General features: G+C 36.3%; 1 protein-coding gene across 1 annotated transcript in view; it reads left to right on the top strand.

Moving 5' to 3' along the window:
* The window catches only part of LOC107596716 (FH1/FH2 domain-containing protein 3-like), a 201434-nt gene that overhangs the window by 136522 nt on the left and 37273 nt on the right, over window positions 1-27639 (top strand). The window contains exons 6-10 of the mRNA XM_016287514.1: window positions 18447-18541; window positions 20761-20872; window positions 21944-22038; window positions 22917-23060; window positions 23229-23470. Coding sequence (XP_016143000.1) covers window positions 18447-18541; window positions 20761-20872; window positions 21944-22038; window positions 22917-23060; window positions 23229-23470 — 688 coding nt within the window. The remainder of the gene's footprint in view (window positions 1-18446; window positions 18542-20760; window positions 20873-21943; window positions 22039-22916; window positions 23061-23228; window positions 23471-27639) is intronic.

Raw genomic sequence — 27639 nt, 5'->3', positions numbered from 1 at the left:
ATGGACTCTCAGTAAGTCTCAGCACACCTTTGGGTAACAGGATGCCATAATTATCTCAAACTGAGCATGCATGCTTCTCTAAAGGTTTGTCATGCATCCTTATATTTACAGCTAAATTAGTTTCGATGTAAAACACACAGTTGAAATGAAGTTGCATTGTCCTGGTGGGACCTGATTTCAGTGTGTTTACTTGCAATCAGTGCTTGTGCCCTGGTTATAGGTTTGAACCCACATTGACACAAACAACCCAGTTGATTAAGACGCCAAATGCCAAACTCCCATCTGGGACAGCGAAACTGAAAGAGAATGAGAGATACAGTGAGAGAGATCAAGAGGATGATGATGATGACAAGCTGTCTAAATTATAGCTTCAATCCATTCCCGCTCATTTGCACTTTGTTTACTTCATTTGACTCTGTTTTTGGTGTTTTTGTGCGAGTTGGTTGTTTGTTTGGAATGGATTGGTCTGGCTGTGGGAAAGAGCTGCTGTTGTAGCCTCTCTTCTCTGCAGCATGGCTGTAACCTGGCTTGCAGATGACCTAGTTTCTCATGACCAGAAGAAGAAACACACGCTGCTGTGTTCTTTTTTCCCCCCAATGTTCTTTTGGGGAACATGCACACATGTATACTGCAGACCACACTGAAAATGTTTTTTTTTCATCTAAATCTGGAAATAACCAAAATGGTTTCTAGACTGAAAGTTTTGGTGACATTTAACATGTTTACAGCTCCACTCAGCAGTTTAGTTTATGTTGCGCTGGCTGATAAGGCATTTTTGTCTAACACATACTGACACCTAGTGGTGTGGATGCAAAAGACAGCAACGCAACTGATACGTTCAAGGCCCAGAAAGGTAGTAAGGACATAGTTAAAATAGTCCATGCGACACCAGTGGTTCACCCTTAATTTTATGAAGCTACGAGAATACATATAAATAAATGCATATAAATAAATTTAGACCACTTAACTTAGTGATTGCTTTCGGGATGTGAAGAGACCTTCAACCAACATAACAAAAAATGTTTTTGAACTAAATCACCTACCCTGTCTTTAATTTATGTTTAGAAGATTAATGAAAATCTTACGGGTTTGGAACGAGATGAAGGTGAGTAATTAATGACAGAATTTTCATATTTTTCATAAGTTTCCGAATGGTCATGTGATCTCAAAATGGCTGCCCTCAATGAGGCGCCCGGGTCCACGTAGAATAAAACAGAAAATTGTAGGCACGTTTAAGGCTGGAATACATTACACAACTTTTGCCCAAATTTTCCTCACTATTTGCAGTTTGAAAAAGTTGATGATAGTTGTCAAATATCAAAGTCAGTCTGCAAATTTCCCGAAGTTGGAGTTGACAGAATTCACAAATTTCACATTTTTTTTAGCTTCAGACCTATGATTCCATTCAGTCGGAAGATATCAAACATGTAATATTTTGAGCCAATTTAGCACACATATTGTTTCAATTTGTCATGTGTCACATAGCAATTAGGCGCATGTTTCTGCATTTATTTGTTGTGTTTGGAACGACTTGAAAGTTTGGTAGTGTGTGATCCTCAGTCATTTAGTGTATGATGCCCAGTTTTCTCCGTAACCATTTACAAGTCTGCAAGTGAATGATGCCTAGTTTTTTCAAATCTGTTCAGATATTAAAAGTTGTTTAGTGTATTATCACCTTTATCCAAAATGTCTTATTTTGCATTTGCAAAGTACATTTTATCAGTTAATGCATTCCCTCGGAATAAAACCTACACAAATGCAGCACATGCACGCATTCAAACATGCATTTGTCTATGCAGATCCACATCTTCTCTTGGGGGAATATGACATATCATGGTGAGATAAGGCTGCTCTTCTGCTGGGCCGCTCGTGTTGGCTGCTTTGAGCACCTGGGGGATCGTTGATAGGAATACTAGAGACCTGAGATTTCAGCGCCGTCACTCCAAGCCAAGCGCATGAAAACACATGGAGAAGTTGGGTCAGTGCCACAGTGTAAATCTGGGTTTACACCTTCCCTCTTAACACACTCTGTGTTCTGTCCAACACATTTGCACGCTTGTGATCCTATTTTGCTCTGTCCATGAAAAATCAAGTCAGCCGAGTACATTCAACTTTATAGATCGACATGACAGACTGAATGTAAAACGCTAGCCAGGTATATACAGTGCGGTCCAGTAAGACCACATAGAAAATCTGTAAACTTTTATAAAAATATAAAACAAACATATACAGTATAAACGCAAAAGAAATGAATACTTTTCCAAAATGAAACAAATCAAAAGTGACAGTAAAGACTTTTACATTGCTACAAAAAATAGTAAATGCTGTTCTGTTGAAGTTTCTATTCATCAAAGAATCCTGACAAGAAAAACAATTATTAAATATCCTTTGAATGTAGTCAGTATTTTGTCATTCCATATTCATTCATTTCAGTCTATTTTACTCTGTTTGACTGGAATGGAATGTAAATTTAGTTACACAACACTTTAATTAACGTTAATGTGAAAAAGAGACAAAGACTCATAGTGTGGTCTGTCAATAATTCAGATATTTAAAAAAACAATGTTTGGACATTTAATCATTTAAACACGCAAAAAAATGTATTTAAATTATTCAGCCCAGCAATGTACTTCAACAGCACAGCATGAGTATTTTACAGTGTCTTTGAATGTGGCTTAGCCAATTATAATCAAGAAATGGAACTATCAATTTTGCAATATTATTGCAAAATAGTTTTAGTTAGCACTGCATTAAAGGAATAGTTCACCCAAATATAATACCCATGGCTCCTGACAATATATTGAGTTCTTATTAAGCAAAACGATCTGTCTGTGCAAGAAACTAAACATTATTTACAACATTATTACATTATCACAGACAATATATCTTTATAGCACATTTTAAGAATCTCCCTCTAATTTCAAGGTCACTTGGATCAGTATTTATTTTTTCTATACTCTAGTGTCTGTTTACAGAGATGGGCAAGTTTTAATGTAATGCTTTAGGTGTCAGATGAAGGCTTTTCCAGTTCTTGGTAAAGATGACATTTTCTTGAGAAATGAAGACCTCATGAGGTCAGTGTCAATATATGGGAGGGGATCCTAAATAGTGCAGTCCAACCCTTGCACCAGGCCTCCTCTGAGCCTTGCTGAAGGGTTTCCCCCTCTCTCCAAGACTTAGAATCACACAGCCAAAGCACAGACGAAACAAGACCTGTTGGGCAGCTGCCAAACACAGCAAACCACTGCAGATTTTCTACTGCTCGCTGAACACGTGACTTAATGGTTTCAAGGTTCAAATCGCATTTCAAACACTTTGTAAAGGGACAGTTCACTCAAAAATGAAAATTTAGTCATTTACTCACCCTCATGTCTTCTCAAACCTGTTTGATTTTCTTTCTTTCGTGGAAAATTAAAAAAAAAATAGATTCATATATTGGTCAGTTTTTTTTTATTCCAGTTACAAACAACAACAACAACAACAACAACAACAAAAAGTGAACTAGAGTTTTCAAGTTGCAACAATTTCACAAAAGCATCATAAAAGTGTCATAAAAGTTGTCCTTATTACTTGAGCATACTATAGTGATTTGTGAGAATTAGACATAAATTTAGGGTATTTTTCACAGAATAAAAAATAAACATAAGATGGAAAAATATATTTCAATACTCTTGCGTTCTCTCGAAAAACTTTGCATTTGCTTACAAGATGTCTGTGCTCTCCTTTGCGTTCGTCTACAAAACTTTTGTGATGGAAACAATTTTTCCTCCCATCTCATTGTTTTTCCATCACAATGTCCACAATTAGGAGCACTGTAGCAATGTTCAATTTGTGAATTAATCCAAATAATTGTTCATCCGGTTCACAGAAACAAGTCTAAATGACTGCCTGAATGATGAAAAATACATAAACTTGAGTGTAAAAATAACATTTACTGATACTGGTCCTGGTGGTTCCACCAGTTTTGTCTGAATCTATTCAATTATTTAAAAAAATATATATAATTAAAATGTAATTCATACACTACCTTTCAAAAGTCTGGGGTCTGTAAGGTATGTTTTTAATGATTTTAAGTCTGTCATGCTCACCAAGGCTGCATTTATGCGATCAAAATAATCAGTAATATTATGAAATATTATTACAATTTAAGATTACTGTTTTATATTTGAATCTTTATTGAATCTTAAAAACTGCAGTCCCCTCTCATTGTAATTGCATAAGAAAAAAAGATCAATAGATTTTTTTAAATGCCTATTAGTCCCTTTAGAACAGTCTTCCCAAAGGGTTCAAAGTATCCTTTCTTGTCTTATCGAAACATAAACCTCCAAAAAAAAAACATCCTGGGTTCTTTCTTTTCACTTTTTCGTCAGCCTTCGCGGTTTAGATGGCGTTAGCGTGAATCGATAGGAAAATATCCAGAGCATCAAAGCAGAAACAGGCTTTAGTCATTAAAGACTTCCGCCGTGTGTATATTATTGTGATAAATAACACGGGTCAAGTTCATTTCTGTATAAAGTGTTTACCAGAAATGCCTTCTATTTTTACCATTAGACTTAATTACACATAAGCTCTTGCCAAGCATGAGCAACCCAGAAAAGCTGTGTAGAGTCACAATAAATAAGACTTCCTCTCTTATCCTTTTGTTTTCTTTCAACATGAGTTTGTTCAAATGATCCCATGAAGCCATTGATTAAAGAGAGCGTGGTGATTGGAAACATACATCTGGAACAGGAGGGCATATTACACTCTCTGGACTGTGTGTGGCAGCAGCACTTTTGTTAGCATCTGTTGGAGTCTGTTTACTCTGTTGGGAACACTGTGGATGGCTGCGGCTAAGTCAGTGTGACTTTAGATCCAGAGCCTCCGTCATGCCTTAGCGGTTTAGATGGCGTTAGCGTGAATCGATAGGAAAATATCCAGAGCATCAAAGCAGAAACAGGCTTTAGTCATTAAAGACTTCCGCCGTGTGTATATTATTGTGATAAATAACACGGGTCAAGTTCATTTCTGTATAAAGTGTTTACCAGAAATGCCTTCTATTTTTACCATTAGACTTAATTACACATAAGCTCTTGCCAAGCATGAGCAACCCAGAAAAGCTGTGTAGAGTCACAATAAATAAGACTTCCTCTCTTATCCTTTTGTTTTCTTTCAACATGAGTTTGTTCAAATGATCCCATGAAGCCATTGATTAAAGAGAGCGTGGTGATTGGAAACATACATCTGGAACAGGAGGGCACTCTCTGGACTGTGTGTGGCAGCAGCACTTTTGTTAGCATCTGTTGGAGTCTGTTTACTCTGTTGGGAACACTGTGGATGGCTGCGGCTAAGTCAGTGTGACTTTAGATCCAGAGCCTCCGTCACGGCTATGAAGTTTAGCCTCAGTTTAGCTTTGTTTTGGCCCCACCTGACTGACCTACATTCTGACCGACCTGCTCTAAACGGACCCACACCACGTGCCTGAAAGTTTCCTTAACGTTGCAAGACACAGTGTTAGCATATGTGCAACATTTTCCTTAACATCAGGCCCACACAGAATCTATGCACGCAGAATCAAGCGATTTCCACGAAGTGTGTGTTTGTTAATATTTTGGCTAATTTGATTATTCTGCTGTTTAGTACACCTTACCATGGCTTTTCAAGAATTTCTGACCAAAGTGAGCTTAAAAAAGTAAACTCTGCAGAATCTGGTTGTGCCTATTTAACATTCACATCATTTTAAGAAAACTTTTCCCCTCAGTTTTACAGAAAATTATTTGGGGTGATTGATAATTACAGCTTGCTAGTTTAGTTGTCCGAGGAAACCCAAATATTTCCATTCGCATGCTCTTCAATACAGACTTTAATCTCCTGGCTGGCTGCAACACGCAAGAAAACATGAAGTGAAGTTCCTTTTCAACAGATGTTGTTCTGTTTTCTCCCTCAGCTGCTGTCTGAGCCAGACATACAACGGTTTTTGAGCCAGCGATTCATAGCAGCCCATTGGCGAGTTATATAGTTCCCTGTATAGTTCAGCTCAGAGGTTTTGATAGTGATTGCTCGGTACAAAATCTGTGTGCCAGTAACAATGGCCAATCATTGTCTTGTAATAGTAGAGCAAGCAAGCGACGCTATTGTTGGTGGTTTTTTGCTACCTTGTTTTAAGGGTCAATGTCATGAAATACTTTGGTCTGAATCTGTTAATTCCTGGACATGTCCTTACTGGGATTGCTACAGTAATCCCCGCTTTTGGATTTGTTTTTCTATTGTTTTCTTACTTGCTGTGAAGGTAATGACTGAAAAGTAGTCTGACCAATAGCATGCGTGCATTGTACATAAATGACCAATCATGTGAGAAGGTGGTATCTACTGTCAAAGCAATGCATATATGTGGGCATATAAAGTATGAGGACTGTAGAGAGCATGTCATTACATGGGGGAAAAAAGCCAAAACCCAGACATTTAGGAAATTTAGAAATTTCAGCCAGGACGTGTCTGGGAAAAAGAGGATGTATGGTCAACCTAGTTCATTTGTTCAAAAATATAATAAAATGTAATTCACATTTACAGTAACTTGAATAAACCTATTCTATGACTGAACTAATGATTCAATTTCTCAATGAATATTCTTTTTTTTTTTTTTCATTTTCATTCATTCCCACACTATTTAATTTGTTCCATCATTTGAGGTAATTGTGGCCACACTGTACTAATTCCATTCCCTTGTTTTAGTTCAATCTCGGCCACAATTTAACTTAATTGTGGGAACAAATTCTTAATTCATAGCTACCGTATAATTTTTCCCCTTCATGTGCAGGGCCTTGTGAATTCTTGATATTTGTTAGAGAAAAAAAAGCTTTTTTACCTTGAAAAATGCATTTTTATGAAACTACAATCCTGCTGAGATGTGGAAGATAAAGTGCTTGTTTGCGGTTGTAGATGTGTAATGAGTGACACAACAAAACCAGAATGTTCACATTATAATCAACAAGTTCCAAGACGCAGTGTAAATAAAACATTTATTGTGCCCTGTAGAATGCGACATGATTGTAAATATATGTGGGCATATAAAGTATGAGGACTGTAGAGAGCATGTCATTACATGGGGGAAAAAAGCCAAAACCCAGACATTTAGGAAATTTAGAAATTTCAGCCAGGACGTGTCCGGGAAAAAGAGGATGTATGGTCAACCTAGTTTATTTGTTCAAAAATATAATAAAATGTAATTCACATTTACAGTAACTTGAATAAACCTATTCTATGACTGAACTAATGATTCAATTTCTCAATGAATATTCTTTTTTTTTTTTTTTCATTTTCATTCATTCCCACACAATTTAATTTGTTCCATCATTTGAGGTAATTGTGGCCACACTGTACTAATTCCATTCCCTTGTTTTAGTTCAATCTCGGCCACAATTTAACTTAATTGTGGGAACAAATTCTTAATTCATAGCTACCGTATCATTTTTTCCCCTTCATGTGCAGGGCCTTGTGAATTCTTGATATTTGTTAGAGAAAAAAAAGCTTTTTTACCTTGAAAAATGCATTTTTATGAAACTACAATCCTGCTGAGATGTGGAAGATAAAGTGCTCGTTTGCGGTTGTAGATGTGTAATGAGTGACACAACAAAACCAGAATGTTCACATTATAATCAACAAGTTCCAAGACGCAGTGTAAATAAAACATTTATTGTGCCCTGTAGAATGCGACATGATTGTAAACAGTCGCATGAGTGGCAGTTTGAGTGATTATAACGAAACGGGAGCGTTCTAATATTGTCGCATTGTTCACTCTCTGTGTATAATTTATTCAGGATTTGAATAACAGTTTTGTTTTCCATGCTGCTGTTTTTCACGCTTCACTGCACAAGCTTGTAACTTTCCACCTCGTTTTGATTGACAGGATATATTCGGCCCTGATCATTGGCGGTTTTCGATTGGCTAGTCAACACACATCGCAACGCAATATACATACTAACCATATAGTGTGTTGCATACATTTAGATTTCAAATTCAGCCTGTTTTTCACCATGTGCAGGTGTTAAAGCAGAATAATGTGTGGTGTTTCCTGCCCTCTGATTATTTGCAACACAAGGACTTGGCTATGCTAAAAAACACACTAACACTTTGGCCTTCGTCAGATGTCTCACGTTTCTCATCTACCCAACTGTAGGCCACTGATATAAGGTCTCAGAGGTGTAGTAATAAGTACATGTCACCACTTTGAAGCCAATAATTTGAACCTTGACCTCACACGTGTTTAGATACATATGTTTGCACATATGCGTCCTGGGCTACGATCGTACATTTGTGCGTGTGCATAAATCACAAAGAGAGCAATTGGCTCTGGCCCAAAACATGAAGTCAGCCACTGTATGGAAGATCAATCTATCGTTGGAATGATTCAGGGTGAGAATATAAAGCTTGATTTATGGCCGCAGTCCATGTTAGCGCTGAACTAATTCACTAATGACTAATAGACACTGCAACCTTTTACCAAGTGCAGTTTCATCATATGGCGTGCGACGCGAAGCATCGTAAGCATTCTCTGTAGTGTCGTAACGATTCACCACGGCTCATCATTCAGCAGTTTAATGCTCCTGCAGATCTCCAGCGTTTTGTGTTTACTTGGAATTGCAACAAACTAGTCAGATGTCTTTCTTATTGCTGATTGCTTTGTTTTTCCATTTTATTAAGTGTGCCAAAGCATAATCATCCACAAAAACAGTCAAGAAATATTGCTCATGTTTCTTGATCACTTCTCAAAAAAAATCACTGGTGTATGGGACACCAGGAGGAGTCAAAGAAGCAAATACACTATGTGTTTACACTGAATTTTAAATGTATACTGAGTGATCAAAAATATATAAAATATCATTTTATTTGTGACTTTATTGTAATTGCTACTTTATTTCCTGTAAAGTTAAAGTTTTTATCTTGAACACACATTTATTTCTCACAGTTGTGACTTTATTTCTTGTAATTACTACTTATTTCTTCTCAAATTAATGTTGCATCTCAACCACGACTTTATTTCTCACACCTGTGAGTTTGTTTCTCATAATTGTTACTTTATTTCTTTTAATTGCAATTTTATTTATTGTAAAATTCAATATTACATCTCCACTGCGACTTTATTTCTCGCAATTGAGATTGTATTTCTTGAAATTCCTACTTTTTTTTTTTTTTGGAAAATTCCAATTTAATTTACAGTTGTGGCTTTATTTCTCATAACTTCTATTTTAGTTTTCGTAAAATTCAACTTTACATTTGAGCTTTGACTTTTTCACACAACTGACTATTTCTTGTAATTGCTACTTATTTCTTGTAAAATTCAACTTTACATTTCAGCTTTGACTTTATTTCTCACAACTGTAACTTTATTTCATGCATTTACTACATTATTTCTCATAAAATTAAACTTTATTTCCTTAAAATTGTGACTTTGTTTCTCATAATTGCTACTTTATTTATCATACAATTCAACTTTATATCAACTCGATAGTAACTTTTATCTCTTACAATTGTGACTCTACTGTATAATTCATAATTGTGACCTTTTTAAAGACATTTTGTTTACATCACACACTATGCACAAGTGCACATTAAATTCAAATCAGAGGTTTGGAAAACTTTGGGTTTGTTTACTTAAAGTAGTATGCCTGATTGAATCAGTGCCCCCTTGATTTACCAACTAGCTGTGACCGGGCAAATGCAGTACCACAAGAGCAGGACACAAATGCTTTGCAAAGGGTTCGGCTGATTGCGTAATGATGAGCTCCTGCTGAATTTACTACATCCAGAAACTGCTCCTAATGGAAATTTAATGGGCACCGGTAATAAAGCTGTCTCGTTAGGAAACATGGAGGTTAAATCAAAACCCAATCAGACAGGAAAGGAAGTCAGAATAAGTCAAAGCTTACGGGAAAAAGTTCTTTGTCAACATTTTTTCACATTTGCAGTGTGTTTCTACTTTGTGGTTTAACAAAAGAAATATACCTGACTTTAACAGCACCAATAACTGCGCCAGACTTTGTTTAGCTGGATTAAGAAATGTGTTGAGTGCACTAAAAGTTCCCTTGCTTGTGGAGAGCAAGACCTTGATAGAAGGCCTGCAGCCCTATGAAAATAAAAGTAGCACGTTGACAGACAGGTCCAATTTTTGGCTGACCCAGTTCTAGGGGAAATTTAAAATGTAAATGAAACAAATGAGGTGTGCAGAAGAAAAGACCATGAGGAGTTAGAAAGAGAAAACAGATTGTTGCCAAGTTCTGGCCACAGCGCATGAAATCTGGGATGGGGTGGCGGTAAATAATGGTTAAGAATGTGGACAGAGAGTATAAAAGTCTTGAGAATCAGACAGGGGATCCCCAAATATGGAGCTGGCCATGATTGAAGGATTAAAGAGGGCTTTAGAAAGCCAGATTTTAACCTCTACATCCACCTTTCCACAATAATCACTTTACACCAGTGATCAGAATACCAGCACCCCATCGGAGCTGTGAAACACTCCTGACAGCAACCACATCTCAAGGCAGCATCCAACTAGTTGACAACTAATTTTTTTGGCAGGGAATGTCACACCTGCTGTCTGTTTTTGCTGTTCCTCTCCCATTGAAGGTCTGTCATACTCAACTGCTATTTGTCTTCTTGATATTTGTCTCCTATGTGCATTTGTACCTCAGTCATTGACAAAAATTTGTTTCCCTAAAATATAAGTCTGATTGCGGATGAAGTTGAGGGAATGTTACTTTATTTTATTCAATTCTGATCCTACTATTTTAGCCAATATTCATGTATGATAATTATCTATTTCTATTTGTTTATGCTATTTAATGCCAATCAACAGCATTTGTGGCATAATGTTGATTATTATAAACAATCATTTTGACTCATCCCTCATTTTCTTAAAAAAAAAAAAGATAATAAAAAATCAAGTTCACTGTGAAGCATTTACAATAAAAGTAAATGGGACCAATTTTGGAGGATTTAAAAGCAGAAATGTGAAACTTACATTTATTCTTCTGTTAAACCCTGTGTATTATTTGATCTGTAAAGTTGTTTATGGTATTTTATGTGTTATGTTGTTTTGGTAGATGTGATTTTTCGTTTTGTGGCTATAGTACTGGAATAGTAAGTATTGGCCTCATTAACTTCCATTGTAAGTGGTTTACTGTAACCCAATTTTTGGGTTAGAGAAAGAAAAGTCCAAATTCATTTTGCAGTAACCAACATTATGCCAAAAGTGCTGTTGATTGAGCTTGTGAAATGCTGCCTCCCAACAAATGGAAAACAAGCAACATGTTTTACATTTACATTTAGTGACAATAGCATCGCAGAAGTTTCACGTTTGACCTTTAAACGTCCTATCCAAACATATCTTTTAGATGCGAATCAGCTCGATTTAGCTCCCATTAGCCCCAGCTTAAAGCTCCTTTTGCTCTCCTTCAGTGCCGGTGTGCTAGAGCGATCCTGTTGGGAGATTTCTGGAATGTTCTGGTCCGTGAAGCATATGAAGAGCAGCTCATTATATCTCTCACCTGTCTCTCACCAGCTCTCTCACTGAACGCCCTGGCTGTCTGTCTGCAGGGTCGATCTGGTCTTTACAAACAATCTGTGATGTGCTTCACTACAAAATGTGCTTGTGCGCTGCTCTGAAGGGATGGAGACATTGCAGCACCCCATGAACAAGCAACTATATGCAAGGTCTTCCTACAGATGGATTTTATGCCCCCATGAAGCAATATATCAACTTTCATGCCCATGATTTTTCATGCATGGATGTACACCATTGGACGTTTAAAACGCGTTTAAAAATCAACTTTGGCAACTTTGTGAAACAGCGTTCAAGAACACAATATATTTTAGCACAATTATCAAATCACAGAAGTCTGCTTTGTAATTATATAAATATATAATCTGATGCACTGCATGTTTGATAGTGAAGTACAGCACTGTGATCCTTTGCATTTAAAAAATGCCGTATGCTTCAAACATTTTCCCAAGCTTGTAATAATATTAGTATTGTAATTGTAGTGTTGTCATATAATAATTATATGACATATTGGTGGCTGACTAAATACTTTTTTGCCCCACTGTATAATAAAATGACGCGGGACAACACTTGATGGACGAGTGCGGGTGCGAGCGGGTAGAGACTTGTGTGTGCGGGATCCCATACGACTCAAAATAATAAACCACAAAGTTAACAAAACAATGCACTGTACTGTGCTGAGCGAGAGCGCTTCTCTGCTGTCTTCATGTGCTATCGGAAACTTCCTATTTCCCACTTAATTATGAAGTCGTGATTTCGAGCATTTTACATTCGTTTCTGTTAAAAATAACAGTGAACAATGGTTTGTGAATGTTGATCCTTAGCCTAAATAATTTTATCGTGAGAGTTCATGTGAGTGCTGCTGCAGTCTTAGACCCACCCCAAATGCTCTCATTGGTTGAGACGCGTGCTGACACCCAACCCAAGCCATTACTGATCAACAACCCTCCCCTCCTGTGACCCATGGTTTGTCTGTATGTGTATTCACAGCCAGTGAGCAACGGACTTTCAAAATAATAAAAAACTGCGTTAATGCGCGATAAAATAATTGTCGCGTTAATTAATTAATGCATTAACGCGATAATAACGTGTTAACTTGCCCAGCCCTAGTTTATACATTTACTTATTCTGTTTGAAATACAAATGCAATTTATTGTGATACATATTTTTCTTTTTAATGTGTAAAATCATTAAATTATTTTATGTCTCTCACTCCAGTCCACCCTGTTACATTAGTGCTACTTGCCCTTTAAAATTTTATGCATATGCCCTAAATCACATGACTTGGTGGAAGTGACATGATTTCCTTGGAGAGAAAGCAACATAAAAAAAACATCTTCGAAATCTTAATCTGAAGACTTCGAAGAAGCAGTCTATTAAAATTCTTCCTAAATGTGAATTTTCAATAGTATGTTTTTCTTTCCTAGCTAGTAATGAGCTTCTTTTGCATAAAATATCCATCCTGTTACACATTGCAAAAATATAATGTAACCAAATTTCCTATAGACCACAAGTGATACATTTGGTCAGGATTATTACAGTATGTCCTATAGCATGAGCTTGAGAAGTGTGTTTTCCTGTTAGACAGGTGTCTTCACTCGGATAAGAAAAAAATGATTGATAATTTTACCCTTTTTCAAAATCCACCAAACTGTAAAAATGACCCTGCATGTCATTCCGGTAGTCTTGCAACTGTGTGCGAATAGAAAAAACGCATGTGGAATGTTGTCACTGACATGTTTTGAGTAATTAGCCTTGATTGATAAAAGATGAAGAGTCAGTCCAGCAGCCACACACACCAGACGGCTGCACCTGGGAATCTTGGCCTGCATGTAGTGCATTCATAACTCCTCATTCTCCCATGTGGAGACGCAGTAGACAGAGTTCAGCCTGGTCACCGCTCTGCTCTCCTTCGGTCTCTCTCTCTCTCCCTTCCTCGCTATGGGAATCTGGCAGCATTTGTCCTACAGGCTCTGCTCCAGCTAAGAGGAATCGTTTCAGGTACAATCCGGAGCTGTAAGCTGCAGATGGTGCCAGGAAACAGTAAGGTTTAGCAATGTTGCTAAATGGGTTTTAGTGTCACAGTTGGGTCAGGAGATATAAATGAACTTTTTTCATCAAAGCCAGACCAAAACGAAATCCTTTTTTAACTTTGGATGAACTGAGACAGTATGAGGAGGAGCAGACAGGCCACTCGTAGAAAAACTGCGAAATTGTAACTCTTAGTAAGTGTTGCATTTCAGTTTAAGAGGCAAATCTTTTGGGGCAATATTAATTGTCCGAAGTTGCACCACCCTGACGTTGTTATTATAAAGAACATTTGCCATTTTTGAGATTTTAAACTCAATCTACAGAGTGTTAAAGTAACACTGAAGCAGAGTTGCCACTGTTGAGGATTATGTTTACGTTTTAATGTCTAAAAGCCTGAGCAGAAGTTCTTCATCTTCAACATTGTTAACAGCGGGTTTTCTTTACTAATGCTCACTCATCAATTAATTAGTTGCTTAATTATTCCATTAACTTTAACTCGGCTTCAGTGTTACTTTAACACTCTGTCGATTGGGACAATATGTACTCTGAGCAGAGTTGATTTAACTCGGGGGATTTTGCTGTGTGTATATATATATATATATACTGTATATATATATACAGTATATATATATATATACAGTATATATATACTCAATTCTGATTGGCTGGTAGGTATACGTTAAAACCGTTTAATGCACAGGTAGTTCAAGTCAGTTTAATCACCGTTCTATATTAATGCACTGCTTTAATTGATGCACACAAGCACACACACAGAGCGAGAGAGAGGTCGGAGATCGTAGATTGTGCTGCACACACACAGAAACTTGTTGTCAATGCTGCCGCGTGAATTTATTCATAAAATAGCCTATATTTTTTACATTTACATTTATATTTATTCATTTGGCAGATGCCTTTCTCCAAAGCAACTTACAGTTGAGGAAAACAACAAGTGGTTCATCATAAGATGGCAATAAACACGAGAAGTGCCTGTTATACAAGTTTTTAGTCATTTAGATACTATTGTTGTCAGATTTGATTGCTGATTTGAAATTGTATAAAGAAAATGCAGAGTGTATGAGCATGTGGAGGCAGTTTGAACTCCATATTAAAGCCTGTGTCCATGTATACACATGTAGTCACGCTTTAGGTATGCTATTTATCAAACAACCTCATTGTGTAAGTATAGAGTCCAGTAGGGCTCATCCTTCTTTCAACGATCTGGAATGAAAAGAGTGTGTCGATCTCAAGTCAAGCAGCATTTTGATCCTTAAATGCCCCATCTATCTATCAATCTATCTATCTATCTATCTATCTATCTATCTATCTATCTATCTATCTATCTATCTATCTATCTATCTATCTATATATCCATCTATTCATCCATCCATCCAAAATAGCAAGCCAGGCATTTTTCATAGAGTGCATGTATGATTGCAGATTTGCCTGAATACAGTGGAGCCAGAAATTTTTCTTCAGCTGAACTACGGCTCAGAAAGTCACATTGACCTTCACCTCTTGTTGCTTGTGTCTTTATCAGAGCTCTCGGTTTTATTTCTTCCTCCAGTCTTTTCTGTCAAATGGAAGCTCCGTGATTTTAGTGGCCTCCTATGGAGTTCCCTGAGCTCTTGTTATGACCCGCTTTATGTGTCCTTCAACAAATGGAAGTCATGTTACACTTGGGTGGTTCAGCCTGCTCAGATGTTTTCCCCACTGCACTGCCACACAGGCTGAGATTTCAGGCTTCAAGACAATATTTAAACTGCTCTATGTGTGCGTGCGAAGCTGTTTGTTATGACTTCTGCCTGTCCATGGAGTCTCTCAGCTTAAACATATGCTACCTTCCACTCTTCAGAAGTTCTGACTTTTAAAGTTTGGAAATCATAATTATGGATCAAATGGATGCATGGGTAATGTCACTTGACCAAGATAGAAAGCAGTGTTTGTGCTAGTGAAATGAAACGAAGAGCAAAAATGCTACGTATTTTATTATATCTGTCACCCCATAAAGTTAATTAAGTAATACTGTTTTCCATTAACAGCTTATAAAATGTATAGAAACGAAGCTTTTCAGTCAACATTCACAATTATAACTTAAAATCAGAACCAATATGTCCTTCCATAAGCTCCACTTCCTTGTTTACTGTTGTTAAATCAGTCAAGGTTTAAAGAACAACCCAGAGGAATGAACTGTAGATTTCAATGTGATTTTCAGTCAAATATGCTCATAAATTTGTAAAAAAAAATAATAAAAAAAAGTGATTGAATGGTTTTGTTACATGCGGCTGGAATGATATTGCAAATCCTATCTGCCATATCTCATTAAAGAATCTTTTCAGTTACAACTGCACATCACAATTTTGAGTAATAAGATTAGTTTATGTGAACAGAACTGTTCCTAATTTTTCTATAACACGTTCTATTTGAAACTATTAATTATTAATTAATTAAAACTATTAATTAATTACTATCCACATATTTCAATGACCATTTGTGATTATTAATACTTAAATGAAGTGACATTCATTTTAATAGCATTAACAGCAAATGTCTACATTGGGGTTTTCATCATGTCATCATATGCATTCAATTGCAAAATGTAAATGTGTTTAGTGTAAAACTATACAAACACTCAAGCTTGTCTGGGAAAATGATGATCAACAGTTAAAGGGGTCATATGATGCGATTTCAATTTTTCCTTTCTCTTTGGACTGTTACAAGCTCTTAGTGCATAAAGAAGATCTGTAAAGTTGCAAAGACTAAAGTCTCAAATCCAAAGAAATATTCTTTATAAAAGTTAAGAGTCAGCCACGCCTACCTAAAACGGCTCCTCCTAACACGCCCCCACATGTCTACGTCACTGTGTGAAGATTTGCATAACGCCGCCCAAATGTTTACGCAAAGAAAGAAGGCGTAACTTTTATTCTCGCTGTAGTATTGTTGCCGCCGCCGCCATGTCGTGAAGGCGCTGTGTGATTCGTTGTGAAAGCGAAACTACTTTGTTTGGCCTTCCAAAAGAGGACGATATCCGCTTCGTCATGCCTGGAGCTGATCCGTGCTGGTCGCTGAGGAAATACTTCAACTTCGCGCTGTCGATTGCCGGATCGGCTTTCACCGTGGACGAAGCAGAGTCCAGCCCGGGGTCGTCACATGTTGTTGCTGCAGGCATCACAATATGGTAAGGAACGTACTATTTCCGTCACATGCTTGAGGAATTCGGCCAATCACAACGCACTGGATAGCTGGCCAATCAGAGCACACCTCGCTTTTTCAGACCGATGAGCTTTGTAAAAATCTACGCGTTTCAGAAAGGCGGGGCATAGAGGAGAAACAATAATGTACAGTATGTGGAAAATAATGTGTTTTTTGAACCTTAAACCGCATAAACACATTTCATTACACCAAATACACAAAAGAATGTTCTTTTTAGCAGCATCATATGACCGCTTTAAAGTAGGATTGCTTGGTAATGCTTGCTTCCACCATCATTATTTAGTTCCAGAACACTTATGTTGTAATTTCATGCAACTTGAACGCATTAACCTATAAATGTGGTTTTATGTTGGTGTGTTTGTGTGAAGTCTCAAAGTGTAACAGTTCAGTTGTTTATTTGAGAACGGTTCACCTGTTACAGCTTATATCATCCAGGGAGCATGCGAGTTAGTGTGTTAGTGTGTGTGTGTGTGTGTGTGTGTGTGTGTATGATACAATAACTCTTTGCAGCAGAGATGTGATTCAGACAGCTCCAGATGGATCTCATTGACACTCTTCTCTTTGATCAGAGCGAAATCCTGATATATATTCACATATAGAGGACTGTATCTGTTTGTACTCTGATTGCTTTAAACTTTGGGCACATATGTGAGGGTTCATTGGTGTGTGAAGCATTTTCTTTATGGTTCAGTCTCTGTCACGACACTTCCCTCACCAGAAGACCTCCCCTGAGTTGCTAAGGAGAGCCAATGATGTTTTATGAAGACAATGGAAACACTGCTGTATCACTGCTGTGCACATGCATTGACACACACACACACACACACACACATACACACACACACATGCTCATGCACATCAGTGGAACAAGACAGTTTTGCTTCATTGTTGCGTGTAAGTGAAAATCAATCATCTTTAAAGCACACAGTTTTGCTTAAGGAATATTAAATACTAAAAACTTTAAGAACTTACACGTTCTAAATTTACTTGTGCAATAAAAGGACTATCCAATGGGGAGGTGGGCCAGAGGTTGAATTCATGCTTCTGGGTTCAAATCCCATGCTAACACGCATGAATTTATCCTTTTGTAATGAAATAAAGTTTTAATTCTAATCCAGTAGATGTAATTGATTAACTTGGCTTCAAAGCAGTGATCTATTTATTGTTTTCCTGTTGCTCAAACATTATAACATGGCACTAGCAACAGCAAGGTAATGGGTTCAATTCCCAAGGAATGCATGAGCTGATAAAAATGTATGTCTTGAATGCAATATGGATTAAGGTGTTGGCCAAATCCAAAAATAAATAAAAAATTATTATAAAACCTATTACCTATAGCCTATTACCTATTGCAACAAATGAATAGCACATGGGAAACAATCCTTCAAGGCAGTTAGAGCAATAATTCAACTTTTCTTTTTTAATTTCAATAAAAAAGTTATTATTTTATTAAAATGATATTACATTATTATTTTATTTAACAAAAAATTATTGAAAGATGATTTAATATTGTTTTTAGTTTTGATCTGTATTTTTATAGGCGTTTGAATACTGGAATCCAAGCTATAACAAGACTTGAATATTGAAGAGTTTTGGTAGTGGGGTTGTCAGACTTGTCAAACTGCTGGGACATAAATATATTTATATATTTCTCTCTCCTCTCTTTTAGCTCTTGGACAAATCATGCTTTATGTGGATGGAATGAATGGGCTTATTGGACACACTGAAACTGTACAGTGGCTTTACACACTGGTCGGATCAAAGGTAAAATACATTTCACTATGAAAATTATTAATGGGTGTGTGTATTTCACTTTGTGATTTTTCCTGCTTCCTAGTGGGTCAAGTGATACATGATATATCGGTACCATATTGGTTATCGGTTATTTTCAATGTTTTTTTGTTTGTTTGTTTGTTTGTTTTATTAGCAAGGGTTAATACATATATCAGCTGAAATTAAATATTTAATTGTTCTAACTTAAAGTTAATATAAAAACATTAATAATTTAATAACACCATTAAATATAATTTTTAAGCAAACCTCAAAAGGAATATGCAGTTTTCACATAGATTATCAGATTGTGGTGCCTAAATTCACTTGTAGAGTAAAACAGCTGAAACAGTTTATTTAAAACAGTTGATTTTAGTTTTTGGTGTTTCACTCTTAATTTATTTAGACAAAATAGAAGCCATAACATGAAAATAATTGGCTTATTGGTATCGGCCAGAATTTCATTCATATCGGTGTGTCCTTACTTATAATGCTTGATGTATATAATAGCATATCATGAATTATATAAATAAAATTCAAATAAAAATAAAATGCAAATAACACAATTTTGACATGCTATTCAACTTTATTCAGCCTATGTCATGTGTATAATTTTGAGTATTGCTGGGCCTATGCACTTCAATGTAATGTTAATACAATGTTTTTTTAAACCTAGTCTTAAAGCAAAAGTAAATGAGAAACTCTTGCTTTGAATATCCAGATCTATTATTTTGTTTTGAGGTAATGAATTCAATAAGGCCCAGAAGGTACTGTTTCTTGTATTTATGTTCTTTTTGCCAATGTTTGCAAATGTTTTAAATTAGGGCAGCTTCCAGGTGTGCCAACTTGAACAATACTCACAGGGTGGCGTAGTTTTGCACGCAGTGTTCATGACTGACTTTCCTGTTTTTTCCCTGTATTTATGTTCTTTTAAGCCAATGTTTGTAAAGCATGCTTTAACTCAGCAGGGCAGCTTCCAGGTGTGCCAGCACACAGAGTGTGGCACGGTTTTGCACGGCACGATCAATGTTCTGGACTGATTTCCTCTCTCAGTCCCGTCCAGCCCTCTAGTGGCAATATGAGCACATAGGATATAGGACGCATGGATGTGTGTGTGGATGTGTGTGTGTGTGTGTGTGTTAGAGGTTGGATGTGAATGGATATTTGTGATCACCACATCAACAGATATTATTATGCAGCTCTGTGTTGGATGCAGCCATGTTTAAATGCATTTCTTCTTCTCTCTCTTTCTGTTATATGACACATATGAAAGATGCAGTATGGTTTGAAAGAGCAGCTCTTACTTTATTAAACACAGATCTGTTTCTCGTTTCTCCTCCCATTCTCCACTCCATATACACATGCTTGACCCTGTTTTTTTTGGTCTGTTGGATTTCCGCGGTTCTTCTCTTTTTCACATTTTCCTTATCAGGGAAATACAATGTGTCAATATTGCCATGTCTAATGCATTTAAGAAATCATGTATAATTTTGCAAAAGCAAAATTTAAATCTGAAATTTTTGTTTTCCTGTAGCAATATCTGAACTTAGATAATTACAAGATTACAAGAAGAAAAATTGTATACACTTATAAAACCAGTTTTTTTTTAGAAAATATATAATAACTTGAGTTTATTTTTAACCCTTTAGCAAGTTATTTTTATTTTTTTTAGCATTAACCTCACAAAAGTTTGTTCGATTTACTGCATGCTTAAAGCACATATAAATAAACAAATAAATGAATATATGAATGAATAAATAAATAATGACTGTGGGGTAAGAAAAATAAACACTCTCGGGCGAGATCCCAATTCGTCACTCACTGACGTAACGTAGAACGTGACTGACTGAATGGGAACTAAGATGTCTAAGGGGACTACAAATCCAGGAGAATAGAGAACAGACAGGAAAAAAGGGTTACAACACAGGCTACTTACGGGACATTTAAAGTAGCTCCTTCTCCTGTCAGTGTGCAGTCATGTGTCAGAGGCTGTTATCAATATCCTCCATGGTACCCCATTCAGGAAAATGTGTCAAGATATTTTCTGGGCATTTACACTCTTTAAATATTTATTCAATTTAGTCTAGACAGTGTAAGATCATGTGTGAGCTGCAAAATTTCATATTATTGGCTGTAAGGGCAAATGTTATGATTAGTGTTATGTTGTTGTATAGAAATAAATAGTGTTTCTTTGTGTGTGTACATGTGTGCAGTTCCGGTTGGTTGTTAAAACTGCTCTGAAGCTGCTGCTGGTTTTTGTGGAATACACCGAGACCAACGCACCTCTCCTCATCCAGGCCGTCAACACCGTAGACACCAAGCAAGGTAACATACACACATTACAAAAACAAACACACCCACGCTTATGAAAGGTGAAATACTCTTGGAAAGTTGTCGCAGTGTCTCTGGAAATCCATTTTCAACTCTCAGTCTCTGTATTTGAGTCCAAGCTGAGCTCTGGATGTTACTGTGTGTGCGGGGGGGACTAAAATGATAGCGAGAAACGCTCTTCTCTGATGAGGTTTGGTTACCTAGAAGAGAGAAAGCAACAGATAACAAATTGTTCTTGACGCTTTTTAAGATATTTTTTACGTAATTGCTCATATTATCGGCCCCTGGCTTGGCAGTGAACAAAATTTGATAGCCTGCAGAGTAAATCAAGATTAATGGAATGGGAAAAAAATTGTTGATAGGACAGCTAGAATGAAAGTTTAATGCTGTTACATAAGAAGAGAGAACGCTGTCTCTGGTCTCCCAGTGAGAGACAGACAGGCTGGCAGATGAAGCAGAACGTCTCCTGCTATTAATCTACATATCAGACATTTTCTCCTCAAACTAATGCTGCTCATTTCTCTGTGAACCAGCCATATTTCAACCGATGTACTTCAAAAACCGTTAGATGTTTATTAAACCACAGTTCCTTTGAATCCAGTGAATTTGTTTCAATACGTTTCTTTATTTTTTCGTTTTTTAAGACAGCTTTTGTCTGCCAAATCAAAGCCATGTGGCACAAGACTCAAAAAAACAAAACACAACACAGCAAAATAAAACACAAAACACACCAAAACAAAACAAACAAAAAAACTAAACATGTTACATTTATTCATTTAGCAGACACTTTTATCCAAAGCGGCTTACAAGGATACAGGAAGCGAAACAATGCCTGAAAACAAAACAAAACACAACATAAAACAGGAAATTATATCATATGCCATTACTGTGTCAAAGCTAATAAGTCCTTAAATATCAGATCATTTGATCTTTGGTTTTAAAATGTCATGTGGTGATATTTATAAATGAATGATTAATGATATTTGTATATATTTGCATACATTTTACCTTAAAAAATGTATACTCTCTTATGTGTCATTGACCCTTTCGTTTACGTGTATCCAGGCTGTAAGCCCTGGTCTAATGCCATGGAAATCTTGGATGAAAAAGATGGAATGGACACTGAGCTATTGGTTTATGCCATGACCCTTATCAACAAGGTACCAGTACAGTATTATGTTTCAAAAATGTCACTCTTTTTGCTCACTCTCAGTCACGTGGTGTTATACATAAAGTTACATTAGTACTTTTATTCCAACCCAGTCTCATAAAAATACGTACCTCTGGGTGCTTTTCTGCAACACCGTTTTTACGTACCTTACTGCACGTTTCACCTCAGTTTCAAAGAGAAATGTCCACTGAGTGGCGCTAAAACACGGGTTCAATACGTGAACCCTGGCACGTTTCTATTACGTTGATATAGGTACGTATTGCTGTGTTTTTACTGCGTTGCTTCAGGTACATATTGCGGCGGTTCAGAATTCAAATATCCGGGGACTGTCGCTAAAAGTTAATGCTCTATCGTGTTGGAAATATGCCCTACACGAAACCCAACCCTAAACCTACCCAATAGTGTTAACAAATGCAAAACTGATATAAAAACGCATTTGTTGATGCAACCGTGTCATTTGAACTTACTTATATGCAGATTTGAACCATTTGTCGAACCGTAGTTACACGAGAAGACACGGAGCTCCTTGCCTCTCAAGTACGTCTCCGTACTCCGTGAGCTACCGAACAAACCTACCGTCGATGAAAACCCATTAATATGAAGCTGGATATGTGCGGTGCTAACGTTCAAAAGCATCCGTTTTCAAATCTCCCAGCATATTAAAATTAATCGAAACTCTGTAAATGTGTGTGAAAAGGAATAAAAGGTGTCGGAGTTTTACTGCCTCTAGTGTTCATTTCTTTTGGAAACTGCAGTGATATGTACTTATTGGTATGTATTTCGCGTCTCGCGAAAATGTACCCCCGGGTACGTTTTTGCCATGAGACCAGATTGTTTTATTCTCATGTATCTGTGGTATTCCTGCAGACATTAGCTGGTCTTCCTGACCAGGACACGTTCTATGATGTGGTTGACAGTCTGGAGGAGCAGGGCATGGAGGCCGTGGCCCAGAGACACATCAACAGGAAGGGCACAGATTTGGACCTAGTGGAACAGTTCAACATCTATGAGGTTAGCATGTGCTTAGTTTGCTTTTCAATTCAACATTTATTGTTGTTTTTTTGCACCAAAACTAAAATGTATGAAGAATTTTATGAACAAAAACGTAATACTTGATATATAAATCCTTAATAAAGATGCAATGTTTGCTGTTAGTCTAATAGTCGTGTTTATTCATAGTCAACCCTACGTCATGAAGACGGCGATGATGAGACTCAGCCTCCTCCATCCGGACACATAAGTCGGCGTCGGGCCAGCGTAGGAGCCACACCTGAGAGGCGGGGTTTGGAACGTCGCCGCAGCCGAAGACATTCACTCCAAAACGGGAAAGGCCACACCTCTGCTCCTTCTTCCCCCTGTCACAGCCACACGCCCAACATCCTGCCCCTCAGTGGCCAGAGAATAGACGATATCAGCGAAAGGTGAGAAGAGAGAAAAAGAGAGATAGAAGTTGAATAATTTACATTGTGTCTATAGTACATTTATACTACATTTAAAACAAGTAACAGGATCCTTTATACAAGGATGTAACTAAAATGTCATACCTTCATACCTATACCTTAAGAATGCTGGCATGTAAGAGTTTTATTTATTTATTTATTTATTTACATCATTTATAATAAACTTCATTTATTAAACGTCATTAACTAACATTTTCATTAATATGCTTTAAGAATGTTGGACATGTAACATGTTTATTTATTTATTTATAATAAACGTCATTTATTTATTTTTGTGGAATAAGTATAATTGTTATTACTTATCAAAGTTTTTAACTTCGAATAACTTATTTTAAATAGCCAGTCAAATATGATACATAAGATTATGTGCATTTACTTGAGAAGCAACTTTGTGTGTGATTTGTTTTTCAAATAATATATACAAACAATATAAATAAAATGTTTACATTTTAAAGTTTTTTGTTTGTTTGTTTGTTTAGACAGTGTATTTATTTATTTAGACAGTTTATTTATTTAGACTATTTTAAACAGTTGACAAATAATGTATCTACTAGATAATTTTGCTTCTGAAGTACATTTATCTTGTATGTGTAGTTATTTTTACTGGACAACTAAACAATACACAGATTATGAAAATGTAAAACTAATGATATGACACTTTCAATTGTTGTCTTGCGACATCTATAAAAAAGTGAAAGTGAAAGTGAAAGTGAAAATCCTTACACTAAGCCATTTTTTACCCTCCCCAGACCACATGTATTCATTTTCAGCCATAAAACACTATGTGTAGTTCAGAATGTACTGATTTTTAAAGAACAGGAAGCAGTTTTATATTGGGTGTTCTATCACGTTACTTTTGACATGAGAGTTTTTAAGTCCCAAAAGAAGATGGAGAATTTAATAATGCTCCGAGGGAGAGACAGAGAGCACTTGCTAGTGCACAGACATTCATATTAATCATATGTACATGAGGGAGGTGGTGGGAACCTGTGAGGCTGAGAGGAAATAGGAAGTTACTGAAATATGGTGGTTCGAGCCATGCATACTTCTCAGGACTGTAGCACAGCATGAGGTGCTCGATCTTGTCCTTGTATATTTTGTTGTAAACTATAATAATACAACTTAATACGTATCCTTTGAATGTTTCAAAGGACAAAGGTGAACGCATAGATATCCAAACTGGGAATCACAGTAGTATATCAGCCACCGAAAAAGCTTCATATGGTTTTTCTCTCATCCAGCGAGTCAGTCGTAAGTAGGGACACGGTAAGGTCACATAAGGCGGTAGAGAGAGAGAGTACAGTCCAGTTAAGCCGCTCTCTGTTAGTGAAATGTTGGGGAGTCTGGATGTATTCTGTGTCTCTGGGAGGATCTTATAGATGTGATATTGAATTACAGTGCCCGGAAAATTTACTCACCACTGTGTTAGATTGGCCATCACATTTGAGTAATTACAACGTACTGTGAGTCCTGTAATCAAGAGTAGAGATCTAATCAGAAGTTCATTGGTGTTTAAGCATCATAAAATCCTTGTAAGAAGATGAAAATGCAAGTATAAATATAAATAATATAAATACAAATACAAATATATAATATAATATAATAATACAATACATTATAATATAACATAATATTAATACAGACATTGCAAGAAGAATGTTTTTAAGCCTCAAATTATATATAGTTCATAGATTAAAATGTATTTGTATAATATATATTATATCATGTAATTATTTCCTATATTAATGATGTTCAAAAGTTGAGATATTGAGAAAAGTTGAGAAAAGAAAAGAAATTCATATTTTTGTTTTGCAAGGGTGCATTAAATTAAATAAAATGTGACAGTAAAGACAAAAAGTGTATCACAGTTTCCACAAAAATATTAAGCAGCACAACTGTTTTCAACATTGGTATTAATAAGAAATATTTCATAAGCGCCAGATCAGCATATTAGAATTATTTCTGAAGGATCATGTGACACTGAAGACTGGAGTAATGGCTGCTGAAAATTAAGCTTTGCCATTACATAAATAATAAAAATAATAATAATAAAATGTTTTTATTTTTTATTTCTTTATTTATTTTTAATAAATGCAGCCTTGGTGAGCAAAAAAACGACAGAATTGTACTGACCAAACATTTTGGATGGTACATATGTTTTAAAAATATATCTTATAAAAATGATCTTATTTTAGAACAAATCTTATTACCTTCTCAAGTATATGTATGTTGTTTTAAAGACATTTACATGTTTTTACTAGGAGGTGAAAACAAAATTGATTAAAATACTGATTAAACTATAGTAAAATATCTAAAATTTCCCTCTTAAAATGTCTTGATATCTAGTATCTGTTATTATCTGTTATAGTATCTGTTATCATGTTCGTTATCTCAGCCATAATGCTAAATAATTATCGACAAGCAACATCTGTAAACTGTAACTACGAACAAAACTGTTGCTATGAACTTGTGCCTGTCTGAAAGCCTGCAGTCAGATAGTAGCCAGTAAAGCAAGAATATGTCTGAGAGCCAGCAATACTCCTGTCACTATCTCTTTATATCTCACGTCACTCTCCTCCTTTTGTTGAGCTGAACAGACTGCTTGTGCTTTCGATTATTGATGACAGGATCTGCTGTTAGTGATGGGCTTCATGGGTTATTTTTCTTTGAGTGGTTTGGTTGACAGATAGTTGAATTCATCTCAGTCAGTCATCTGATCCTGACGTCTGTTAGCTAACCCACCACAGGAAATTAGAAGGACCTTTGAAGTGCTGTGTTTTCCATATTAGTAATAAATATCAGTCTACTGGGAGATGGAGAGAGAGAGCGAGACCCTTGAGCAGTAAGGCACGGGACTTCTCCTCTTCTTCCTAAAGGTCTTAATTCTTTGCTGTGTTGACTGTTGTGTAACTCAGTGGGTCTCAACTGGTGGGTCGTGACCCAAAAATCAGTTATTGTTCTGTTTTGACGATGGGAATTGTGATAAATTAAATATTTTGAAAGATTAAATACAATTACAATTTCCAAATGATAAATTTAAAATGATTCTTGCAAAATAAATGACTTTTCATGGTCTTTTTAGTGGCAGACTGGCCGCCTTTTTATGTGTGCTTGATTCATTGAAAGAACTGACTCATTAGAGTTGACCAACATATTGATAACCTTACATATAAATAACCTGGCAAAGAAAGTAAACCATATTTTAATCAAAAAAACTGGTTATTTCCCAGAGGTTACATCAAAACATAAACAACCATTCTACTCAGAGTATTCCATTTGTTCTGTGAGTTGTGATGTTAATTTTTTATGACCTTATGCCGATAAATGAAAACAGTTTAACGCATTTACATAACCATAGGAGTTGTTGTCTTATTAAGCATAATCAGTTTAAGAGCGTGCATGTATATGCACTCACTGTGATTGACGAAAAAGTATCGGCTCAAAGAAGTCATTCGTTCAGCATTCAGACTACACTGATTGTGTTGTCTATTTCGGTCTATAGATTCATGCTGCTTTCATTTGCTATCAGATATTTCCTACGTCCCACTTCTGAAGACGTAATTATAAGTTTGTCACAATCGAGTGCTTTGTTGTGGGAAAGAATAAGAAACATGGAGGACACCAGGTTCATTATTGCCTATTTCTTGGGGAAAAAGCTTATTAAAGCCAAACTTAATAGAAAATATTTAGTCAATATCCAACACATTTTGAGGTGTAATATCCCATTTTCTGGCAACTATATAAACATTACCCGCATTCACCACTAACTTAAGAGTTGATAATTGTTACTTGTGGAATCTAGATAATCATCTTGGAATCACGATTCCATAATTTCAGTCAAATAAATGCTATTTTCATTGTGTTACATACAATATGTATGTTACGTGACTGTAACGACAAGAGAAAGCAATATAGATGTTGTGGGCAAAACGGATAAAACATAGCAGTCACTACAGCAATGGTTTGCTCCTCCTCCATGTTTATAGTTTACAGCCCAAAGTCATAAATGCAGTATCAAAATTATCTCTTGGGTTTCCCAGTCATACATACGACTTGAGAGGCCATTTGTGTCTAATTTTCATCTAGGACAGGGGTAGGCATGTTCAATCCTAGACAGCCGCTGTCCTGCA

Source organism: Sinocyclocheilus grahami, unplaced genomic scaffold (genome assembly GCF_001515645.1).
Source record: "Sinocyclocheilus grahami isolate Dianchi unplaced genomic scaffold, SAMN03320097.WGS_v1.1 scaffold222.1, whole genome shotgun sequence".
Lineage (NCBI taxonomy): Eukaryota > Metazoa > Chordata > Actinopteri > Cypriniformes > Cyprinidae > Sinocyclocheilus > Sinocyclocheilus grahami.
This window is presented reverse-complemented; position numbering and strand designations above follow the sequence as displayed.